Source organism: Sitodiplosis mosellana, unplaced genomic scaffold (assembly GCF_009176505.1).
Source record: "Sitodiplosis mosellana isolate CC-2019 unplaced genomic scaffold, AAFC_SMos_1.0 Smas_scaffold_2870, whole genome shotgun sequence".
Lineage (NCBI taxonomy): Eukaryota > Metazoa > Arthropoda > Insecta > Diptera > Cecidomyiidae > Sitodiplosis > Sitodiplosis mosellana.
In genome coordinates this window covers 1-11,433 of record NW_022598112.1, presented here as the reverse complement: position 1 = coordinate 11,433, position 11,433 = coordinate 1, and the positions used below count along the sequence as shown (strand labels likewise).

Here is an 11,433-nt window from a genome sequence, read left to right as displayed (position 1 = left end):
GAGAGAGAGAGAGAGAGAGAGAGAGAGAGAGAGAGGGAGAGAGAGAGAGAGAAAGAGAAAGAAATAACAACTAGCAGAACAAAATGAAACAAACACATTAAGATTAATTAGGGAAATGAAAAACAATGAAAAAATGTGCTGCTTAAGTTTCACACAGTCTAGTCAATCACAACCAAATTAGTATATTCCATGTAATTTTCCAATGGAGGAAGGAGTTGAGCGCATTTTTGTTTCCAACTCTATTCCGTTTGATATTCCCTTTATTTCGTTGGTGGTGGCATAAAAGTATGGGAATTAATTGAAAAAATTGTGTACGCTTTTGGGGTTAAACTACATCTTGTATGTGTATGATTTTTTCCCTATCGTTTTGCTGTTACACTTGCATTCAGCCATCGGATCGAAAAGCAAATGTCGAAAATGATAACAGCATAAAATGGGATTTTTAGTTCAGGTAAACTGTACTACTATTACTACTATTTACAAAAGGCAAAAAGAAACGCCAAAATCTACATTGATTCCGGTATACCGTAAATAGCTATATAATTGACATTTGACCATTTATTCGCCTTTTTCCTTTCAGATCATGGCTTATTCGATACACGGGATCAATATTGACATTTGTCGTTATGACAATCCAAAAGAAAAAAAACCGTGGCGCCATGGCAAACAGAATAAAATTACCGATTAATGCAGTTATATATGGCCATGGTACAGTGTCAATACTCGAATTACGGATAGCAAAAGAATAACTTGTATATTGCAAAAGTTTGGGCAACTTTTTTTTTTCTGTGCTCCTTTCATTCCTCTGGACCTAATAACAACTAAAAATAAACAGCAACAACACAAAATTGTAGATTCAAAAACTGAATGTGAAACAAGGTACACGTGCTTGCCGATGTTATTTGAAACTCTTCTTTCCTTATCGCTCTCGATTTTATTTTTCCTCAGCTGTTTATTTATTTTTTTCTCCCTTCTTTCTGGTGCAAAGAGTGAACTTGCAACTATATGAATTCATCCCTATTTGCGCCCATTGCGAATGAAATTGCTTGAATGTTGAAAGCGTACCACTATTTTTATATGCTCTCTCCCTTACACACACACAAACACACACACTCTCTCTCTCTCTCTCCCTCTCTCTCTCCCTCTCTCTCTCTCTCTCTCTCTCTCTCTCTCTCTCTCTCTCTCCGGGTGAACACTGAACAGTGGACGGTTTTTTTTTGTTGGTTGGAGCGCTTCGACGGAGAAGTGTCGACCAGGCATGAATGCATTCATGTTATTTGGATGCGAACACGGAATACTCAACATTTTACATATACTAGCAACTATAACACAATTATTATGTACATTTTCTTATTTTTTTCCTTCTTTTTTGGACCATCTTCCACCTCTTCTTCGTCTTTCTTTTACTATTTTGTATTTTTTTTGTCCGTCGTGTGTGTGTTTGTGTGTGTGTTTGTTTGTTTCTTTCTATTTGATCATTTTTTTCAGATTGTGTGTCTGGCTGGCATAAGCGTTACATTGTGTGGTGAAAACCCGTGCAACACTTGCATCTTCATTGTGAAAGTAAGCGAAAAAGACGCTCAAATAAAATTCAAGTGGATGAAAAGACGAGCACAGAAAGAAAAAAAAACATGAAAAAACGCAAACGTACAAAAGGAAATGACTCGGCACCATAGAGCCAGGAAGGATACAGATCGCACACACACATGCATTGCATTGCATTCGAGAAAAGAAAATGACATCGAATGACATGAAGAGAGATGTTGCTAAAAGGAAATATTCGAAAATGAATGAAAATGGATGTCTTGATTGATCTGAAAATGAATTGATTGATCAAATTACCCTCAAAATAGAGCCAATTGCCAAAGTTTTTCCGCAGTGACTACATTTGAACTTGTGCTCACGATGGTGATGTCAAATGTGTCCTAATAAAGCAACTCTATTCGGTAGATCAAATTGGCAATGTTCACATGTTTGTGGTCCACTCGTGTGAATTTGTCGATGATAAAATATTCCACTTTTAGTCGCGATCTATTCGCCACAATGTTCGCACTTTGTTCCTTCCACCAATCGTTCAGATTAGTCGAGGTGTTGAAGCTTATGCTTTTCAAGATGATAATTTGTGTAGAAACTTTTACCACAAACTTCACACGTACGGACGTTTCTTTTCCCGATGATCGAAATCAGTTGAATGTATATGAAAATTAAAATACTAACTCTCGGTTTCGAGCCAATGTCAAATGTTTTAACACAATGGTTGCATTCGTGCTTGGGCTCACGATGGTATTTCCGAATGGTAAATTTTTAACACCCGATAAATTTCATTAAAACTGTAAACAACAAAAATGATCCAAAATAAAAACGAAAAGCAACACACATTTTGAATCAACTTTACTTTAATTTTTATCAGTGGTGATAACTTTCTTTGAATTTGCGATCATCAGGTTGTCAATTAGTTCTATACTTATTTTTTAAATATGTTTCGTAGATTTTAAAAACATGACAATCAACAGTATAGAGATCATTCTTCATCTTCGAGATAATTCATGAAAAAACGAAGCGCTTTGAATCCATTATTCCTAAAGTTTTTTACTTGTGCACCATTCTGAACGAGAAATTCGATCATATCCATATTTTCTGCAAAAGAATTTTTTTTTATTTCAACGGTATTTTATCCATATTTAAAAAAAAAAAAAAAGGTTTCTTACCAGGTCCATCTGCACCAAAATGAGCAAATGCCAAGAAGAGTGGTGTAAATCCCAGGTTGGTTTCAGCATTTATATCTGCCCCTGCGTCCAGAAGCATTTTAGCCGCCGTAATATTGCCTGTAATCACACAGATTTTTTTTAGGTAAAGTATGTAATTTACAATTGTACCAATTTTTTTACCAGAAATGGCAGCTTCATGAAGAAGCATGTATCCATGGTGGTTAATCGTGAGTGTCAACATTTTATCAGATCTGAATGATGTGAAATCAAAATATTTTCAAGATTTTTTTTTTCAAATAACTGGACTTTTGGTCTAATATGTGTTGGTCGAAAGTGCTCTTCGTTATCAGTTTGTTAATTATTTGATTAATACTTACAATTCATCATGACCATTCATTTGAACTGCAGAAATTGTGGTCAAGCACATCACTATGAACAATTTCATTTTTCTTCTTCAAAAATCTCGAAAATATTTTAGCCAATGTGTTCAACAAACAGAAAATGACTGTATAAATGGTATTGAGAATAGTTGTGCGAAGCATATCCACTCGGAATAAAACGAAAACATATAGTCCAGCTGAAGACAAGCATTAGTTAGTTCAACATCGTAAGTACCTTTGTCCCTATGTCATGTTTTTTTGCCTTCATTTTGAAGGTCATTTCAACCTGTCTTTTAGTTTTACGTCAATGTTTCAAGAACAAACAACCTTAATGAACCAACATTTTCATAGAATAGTTTATTGCTTTTGTTGTATCACCAAAATGCATGTTTTTACCTGGAACAACTTCGTTGAGAAGTTTTTTTTAATATAGAACACTCAATGTTCGTCCGTGTTGCATGTGTTGTTATATGCAATGAACAACAATGAAATACAAATGCATATAATTCTTTTTAAGTAAATAAATACGAGCGGTAGTAAAATGTGAACAGAAAAATAGAAAGACAGATGCAAACATATTAGCTGTTTCTATTTGAAAAACTTTGCACATAGGTTTTTTATGCTGTAAAACCTTTCAACAACGGACATACTACGTGCCTTCTAAACGAGAGGAAAAACGATTGAAACTTCTCAAAAAGAGAACATCAGTACAAAGGTGTTTGCGATAACGATTCTATATCTCTGGTTTCGTTGTAAACTGGAAACTGGATTTACTGTATTTTTTTGATTTCATCTAGAGTATTGAACACTCTTCACAAGTGTTCTTAAGACCATTCTGGAAACATCAATACAGTCATTTGCTGTGTGTTGACCACTTTAACTGATATAGTTTCGAATTTTTTTCTATCTTCAGAAATGGAATTATTCTTCAAATCGGTGGTGTATTTTTGCGCGATTCATATTGTGTCAAGCAATTCTATTGGAAAATCGTAAGTAATATTTAATTGATAAACTTCTTGAAATATTCCCACTGAGAAATCCCACTGTAGATTTATCAAACGAAAAATGTTGAAAATTTGATTGAATGCCACGCCAATTGATTATCATAACCATAGCCAAAGTGCGACAATACATTTTAAATGTAAGACTTTTGCCACATTGTAGTCAATGCCATCTCAATTCCAACTCATTGAACCATTGAATATTTTGAAGAATTTTCTTCAATCGTGTGAGGCTTTACTAGAATATACAGCTTCTCTGTGAGCCATTAAATCACGCTAACCAAAGCAGATTGGTGTTTTGCAATGGTTACTCAATGCATTTGCCAAAATATTATGATTTTCGTAGTTGTGTACAGACAACCGCCGTAAAGTTGATTATGTTCTAGTAAAGCAACACACGATTGGAAAAAGTTACCGAAATATACAATGACTCATTGAATTGGTTCAGAGATGTCATAGGCAGTGCTTTGTTGTTCTCGCACTTTATTTAATACAACAAATCTTACAAAGTAAATGAACTTTTTGTTGACTTGCAGATATATAGTTGATGCTACAGATGCAATAAAAGTTATCAACGAAAATGAAAATAATGCAGCGTATGCTGCTGTTAATGGTTTGTTTATTGATGTTTTATTTTCGAAGAAATAATATTTCTAATTGTTAACCTTTGATAATTTTATAGGAAATATTACGACCGTTGAAACTATTGTTAAATCCTTACATTCAAGTGGTATGATGGCGCAGTTCACCTCTCAAAATTTCTACAGTTTTGCTATAATAGTTGCTCTTGGTAATTTTTTTATTTTATTTTTTAAATTTGATTTAGAAAGATGCTAAAATTTATTTAATTTTAAAGCGGGCTCTTCTGAAATGTTACAATTGCTATTTGATAATGGCTTAAAACCCAACGAGCAGCCGGAAAGATCCAGATCTGTGCTTCAGTTCAGCATTTGTTATGACTCGGGTAACTTACGATTACAAGAATTGTATAAAAATAATGCTAATCTATTTATCTAAATTTAGTCCCAAATAAATCAGGACTGGTAAAAACGCTATTTGGAAATGGTGCAACGCTGGAAAATGATAATGGGATGGAGTTGCTTAAATGTGCTTTTCTTTATGGTAAATTTTAAAAACAAAACAAAATTAGGAATATGAATGGATTTGATAGAACCACAAGTCGAGTAGTATCATAATGGAAAATGTTGTCATTTTTTAACCTAAATTTTGAATGTGATTTTGTTTAATATTCACAGGAGAAATGGATGTGATGAAAATGCTAATTTCTAATGGAGTTGATGTAAATGTAAGAGAACCGACTACTAATAACACAGTCCTACACCAAGTTTGCCGAAATTCTGATGCATTCACATATTTTAAATCTGTGCACATCAAAGAAGAAGCAATATTGATACAGCCACTTGAATGGTTGATAAGCAAGGGCTTTGATATCAATGTAAGAAACAACTTGGGATACACGGCGATTCATCAAATTGCATATCGAAGTAAATTAGCTTAATATTCAATTTAAGAAATGCAAAATTCAATGTTATTCATTCACAGGATACATAAATGTAGCTAAAATACTTCTGGATGCTGGCGCTGATGTGAATATCGCTTCAAAGTACGGATACACACCTCTACTGATGGCATTTGCAAGTTTGGACCCTTATGGTAATAGAATAAAATGCTTTTAAAAATTGCTTAATGCTTATAATAGTTCCAAGAAAGTAACAATTTTTTCTTCTTAAATCACAGAAGATATGGATATGATCCAACTACTTATCCAGAATGGTGCAAGACTAAAATATAATAAAACATTTAGAGCACTTCGTTTTAGTATACAATTAATGCAAAATGATGGAGTTGATCAACCCCTAATTTTTTTTTGAATAAAATTTGAAGAATACATCTGAATATGTGCTTCACTTTTGAAAAATATTCCAATAAATCTTTTTTTCTTCACTGAATTTGAAAATCATCTTCTTTATTTCAATTCAACCCTCTAGTGCATAAGTGAACTTATAAGGACAGTTCGTTTAAACGCCTATATAATGAGAACCGTACGTCGGAGCACATTGCTCCAAAAATCATTTTTATTTGTTAAGGTTTTCTCCATCGTTTTGTCCTTTGTACTTTTTGTCTACATCAAGAGGTTATTAAGCTATAAACAAAAATATTCACGAAAACGGAAATTTGACAAAATAAATTATTTGCTTTCCAAATTAGACACATTTTTGACACTTTTAAACAATGGATTTGATTGTTCTCCAATTATGTCTATTCGCGTTTGCAGGCAAACCATGCATTATACCAGATTATAAATATTTTTTTAATTATTTGTGGCTCAAAACCGACCAAGTGCTAATATTCTCAGCTCTAGAAAAAACTAAAGCACTAGAGCGTTAAATGATGATTTGACGTTAGTCAATGGTCTGGAAATTTAGTCACAATGAAATGGTGAGATGATCTCTGTCTGATCTCTCGCACTCAATGAAGTGAGTTACAGACGAATAATATGTTTTACATTTTGTTAAAATCCATTCCAATTTGGTATTTAGATCGAGCCAACATGAAGATTTTCAGAAACACTTGCTGAGAAAGAAGTCATTCCGGATGTACTCGGCTGCACAACAAAACCATGGCTTCTGTCAAAGTATGCAGAAGAACAATTTTTATGCTCTCTTTGAAAAATCATAATTCGAATTTTTGATGACGAATATCAAAGAAATTGGCAATTATTTCGGTGATGGCTTCTCAACACTATCAAAAATAGTTGATTCAATCACGAAATTCATAAGCAAAGACCATAATCTTGAGAAATTGGAACAATTTAAATCTTGGTCTGAAATCTGTCGAAATTAGCATCTATTTGGCTGTGCAAAATGTCCAAAGAAACAATTATTGGCGATAACATTCCTATCAAAAATTGGGAGAATTCTTGAAAACTCTAATGCATAATTATCGCATCAATTTGGCACAGTAACATTATTTGTTAATTTTGAATGGAGAACCATGCGAAGCGCATCCCAAGACCTTTTTTATGTTATTGTACATACTGGCTAACGTAAATCAATTTGTGCAGTTCTCGCTCACTTGCCACACTTTGGTCGGAAGTGTCCATACAAACTATCATGAGAAATGCTAGAAATGGATTATGTATTTTTGTACTCAAACCCAAATGGATTTGATGACCCTCCCTCGTTCTCGAACAACAAAAAAGCTTTTATGGTGAATATTATTAGTGGAGAATGTAATAAAAGACTAAAAGATTTCTAAAAGTTAAAACTTCCATCCGATTGAAACGGTACTTTTAGTTATTATGTATGCCCGCTTCTCTATTGTTTTTGCAAACTAATTTTAAAAGAGAGAGAGAGATAAAGAAACATAAAAATTCTGTCTGCCCAAGATCTGTAAAACGTTAATTTCACTCTTACATCAATTGCAAGTGAAGTACAATATTTGTATTCACTGCATCTTTTTCCACTTGTTGAATGTCGACGGCGGTAATACGCACCGTTACTGTCTTTGTTTATTTATTCGATAACTTTTGTGCGATTGGAGTGGAAGAAAAAATAACAAAATCAGCGTTTGAAATTTTTGTCGTTTTTCTTTCGACTTCCCTACAATGAACAAATTGGAACGTGCTATTTAGTTTTTGTTTTTTTTTTCTGTTTGGTTCAGTTTTTTTGTTATTGTTTTGTATTCGAGCAACAGAACAAAAAGTATCTCATAACATTTGATTTGGTAATATTTTATGTCATTGTATTTGTTTTTTTTTTTCTGCGATAACATATATAGAAAATAGAGACTGATGACCGACACACAATTTGAAAAAGGTCGCTAAAATTAAATTATTCGTTCTACTTATTACATAAAAAACAGCGCACCAAGTAGAGTTTGCCATACGATCTCCCACATCTCTCTCTCTCTCTCTCGCGCTTTTTTGCACTTTCCATTTAAATACAATGCGCTTGTTGCGGATCGACAACACGTGTCAAATTATGTTTATTTCGTGCATTCGTTCTCTTTTCTTAGTCATTCTGTGTAATTTTCTGAAATCGAGTTTCAAGGCAAAGGAAAAATGAGTAAAGAGCAGTCAACAAAAAAAGAGTATCATCTGGAGAATTTTCGTGCAACTCGCAAATAAAATTCTCTAGCGAAAATAATTCCAATTTTTCGTTTCATAAAGCAATAAAATGTAACGAAAAAAAAAAATTGGAAAAACAACAGCAACCATTTGTTTTTCAAATATTCTCTCAAACTATCAATTTCTTATACTGAAAACTGATCAATACAGCATTAATAACGGCAGCAGGTAGTTATCATTATGTGGAAGTTGCTATCTTGAAAAAATAATCAGGAGAAATGAAAGAGAGTAAAAAATTGATCCAAGTAGTAAATATTATTTGCCATATAGGCGAATACGATACAGAAAATGCCACGTTTTTTTTTCTAAATCTCAGCGTACATGACAATTTTCGAATTCTCCGATGATAATTAGTACAATTTTAGCCAAATACACATTTCTGTTATTATAAAAAATGTAATATTTATAAAAACTTAACACAGTTTTACGTCAACAAATTCAGAAAACATATTGCAACACGTTCAAAATGTTTTAAACAATCACGTACATATGGAACTTTGCGACTAGCTATATGATTGTTCTTTGCCTCAAAATTTCAGTTGCATAAAGTACGTCAATAGATCAACCTAAACTATAAACTAGTGTAATTTGGTGTTCTCAGTTTTGGTATATGTTTAGTTCTTAAACATGAAGAAAATTCTCTTAGCATTGTTCTTGGTGATGGTACTAAATAGAAGAGAAATCGATACTGCCGGCAGTATTGCCAAAAAAGGTGTGTTCTAATGATCAAGTTGCGTTATATTTATTGTTTCTCATATGTTTTAAATTTATCAGTTTGCGAAAAAATTCGTAGTGATACGAAAACTTACTGGAGAGTCGCTGGAGAAACGTTAGAAGAAAAAAAGGACTTCCCATCGATGGTAAGTTTTAGTTTTTTTTTTTCATTGCTTTTTCTTCTTTTCGATTTCTGTCGTATTAAGAATATATTTTATTCACCGAAAATTGATTTTGTGCTGATTCACCTAAAATTAAGATATGATCCACAATGATCCTTTCTGGGCACAGAACAGAAATGAAGATCACACGAAGTCGTTAAATGAGGAGTTTTACATCCATTGTACGGAGAAAGCGAGACAGAAATCTTAAAATCTTGATCTAATTTGTGTCGCACTTCTACCAATGTTTGCGTGTTATTTCTATTTTCTCTGTTCTTCCAAATTGAACGGCAAAGTCCCAACCACGAAAAACACATTTTTCGTGTTCAATACATATTTTATTTCTTTTTTGATGTTGCCAATTTAAGAATGAATACTAATCGCTAACTTGTTTAACGGAAATTGATCGTTGTGTGCAATTTTAGTTGTAGAAAGTGTTTCGACTCCAACGCAAAAAGCCAGCATATTGCCGTTGTTTCGGTTTTTGTATTCTTCTTTCATTCAAGTGGAATTGTTCGGAATTGACTTTCATTTTCATTGAAATAGTGTCTAAATTAACATAAATCATAATTGTTTCCGACATTCGGTTTGATAATTTCATATTTTAGCGAAACAGATTCGATTATGCATATTCTTTTATTTTATTTTTGAACATTATGGCGCATTTATTCTCCTGATTTTTTTAATTCTAGGGTGCAATCGGTATGGTGGGGGGGAAATGGATGACACCACATTTATTCGACAGTCTTAATAAATGGCACTTATTTGTTGACTGCCAAGCATTGCTTCTTTAACCCAAACACAAATGATGCGATTGAAATTGAATTGCTTAAAATAAGACTTGGAGTTGTGAGTAACAAATTCTATCTCATTGATTGTGATCACAGGGAGTTGAGAGTTATAATTTTTTTACATTCATTTTATTTACCTTAGAAAAATATACATACATCCACAGCATACACGGACTACGAAGTTGAACAGCTTATCCATCATGATGAAGCAGATTTAACAATCGTAAAGTTAAAAAAACACCCAGTCAAATCTGCAGCAAATTTGGCTTCTTGTATATATACAAATGAAGCGGATTTTAGTTCAAAAGAAGAGTTCGTATTGGCTGGCTATGGGGAACAGGCAGAAAACAGTATGTATAGTTGATGAAATATTGAATATTTTGGGTTTTGTACACCAAAACCCACTTCCTTTCTAATTCAATATCATGTAAATTTTGTTTTCTTTATAGATTGGTCAGGAGATTTGAAAAAGGCCAGTTTTAAATTGAAAAAAATAGAAAGCAGGACCAGATGGATTCTACAAAGCACCTCAAAGGTAAATGGTGCCTGTAGGGGAGACAGCGGTTCAGGGTTGTTCTTCGGCCAAGGAGAAAATCAATCACTTATCGCCATACTGATTAAAGTTTACCCCCATAACTCAGATATACACTAGGAACGGAATCAGAGTTTGCAGTGGTTCCGATTATTCCATTTTTAGAATGGATTGAACCAAAGGCATTAGTAAACGCATGAAAAATTTATTCACTAAAGAATTGCTACAGAAAGGCAATTTGAAAGCATAAAATAGTTGTTTTCCATTTTTGTCATTGTTTGGTTTTTGAATAAATGCAGATATATGCACACCTTTTCGAAACTAAAAATATTTTGCGTGTAGTTTTGATTTAAGAAACAAGAATGTTGCAAGATACTATTTGTTCTGCTGGCTCTGTTCCCCTCGACGCTTTAACCGAAAGAAAGACGTTCACTGTGTTCAGCTCTGCTTGTGTTCTTTGCTTCATTTCTTTTTTGCTGGACTCGGCACGGTGAAAGCGAACAACTTATGAATGTTAATGTTGTACGATAAATCATTTTTCATCATCTTTGTTCGTATATGACATACGTCTTTCGCATTCATCGTTACTTTTTTACTTTGTCTGTTTTCACCGCCATCGTTGTGGTCGCTGCCACCGCATCTAGTTTAGGATGCAGAATTTCATCTACGTGTGGGAGGAGTGAACACTGTTGGCAAGAATGGCTCTGGCCGTTTTTTGACAACGACAAAAAACAGCGTTTTCAATAATCTGAACCTATTCTTGATTCTTGTCAATAAATTTCTTCATAATAATTGCATTACTCACTTACTACAATCAAAATTTTCCTCAAACTGTGTTGGTATTCTAGAACACAATTCCGAACGATTTGTTCGGAATTTTTGTTAATATAAACAGTTTTTTTTTTTTTTTTTTCAAAACAAAAAAAAACCGACCGAGAGCGACGCTGTTACAGCTAGGGTTTACAAACGTTTCGACAAATACCGCAAACGGTGTTA

General features: G+C 33.4%; 2 protein-coding genes across 2 annotated transcripts; one reads left to right on the top strand and one right to left on the bottom strand.

The window, feature by feature from the left end:
- Window positions 1-2,490: 2,490 nt before the first annotated feature.
- LOC129571572 (protein phosphatase 1 regulatory subunit 27-like) lies at window positions 2,491-3,195 on the bottom strand. The gene is made up of 3 exons (XM_055451381.1): window positions 2,889-3,195; window positions 2,709-2,825; window positions 2,491-2,637 (listed from the first exon to the last, which is right to left on the bottom strand). Exons 1-3 carry the CDS (start codon window positions 2,947-2,949, stop codon window positions 2,522-2,524), a joined length of 294 nt encoding a protein of 97 aa, XP_055307356.1. The 5' UTR covers window positions 2,950-3,195; the 3' UTR covers window positions 2,491-2,521.
- Window positions 3,196-4,678: 1,483 nt separating this feature from the next.
- LOC129571571 (uncharacterized) lies at window positions 4,679-5,786 on the top strand. The gene is made up of 5 exons (XM_055451380.1): window positions 4,679-4,685; window positions 4,772-4,879; window positions 5,113-5,211; window positions 5,346-5,594; window positions 5,653-5,786. The coding sequence occupies exons 1-5, from the start codon at window positions 4,679-4,681 to the stop codon at window positions 5,784-5,786; spliced, it is 597 nt and encodes a 198-aa protein (XP_055307355.1).
- The last annotated feature ends 5,647 nt before the right edge of the window (window positions 5,787-11,433 follow it).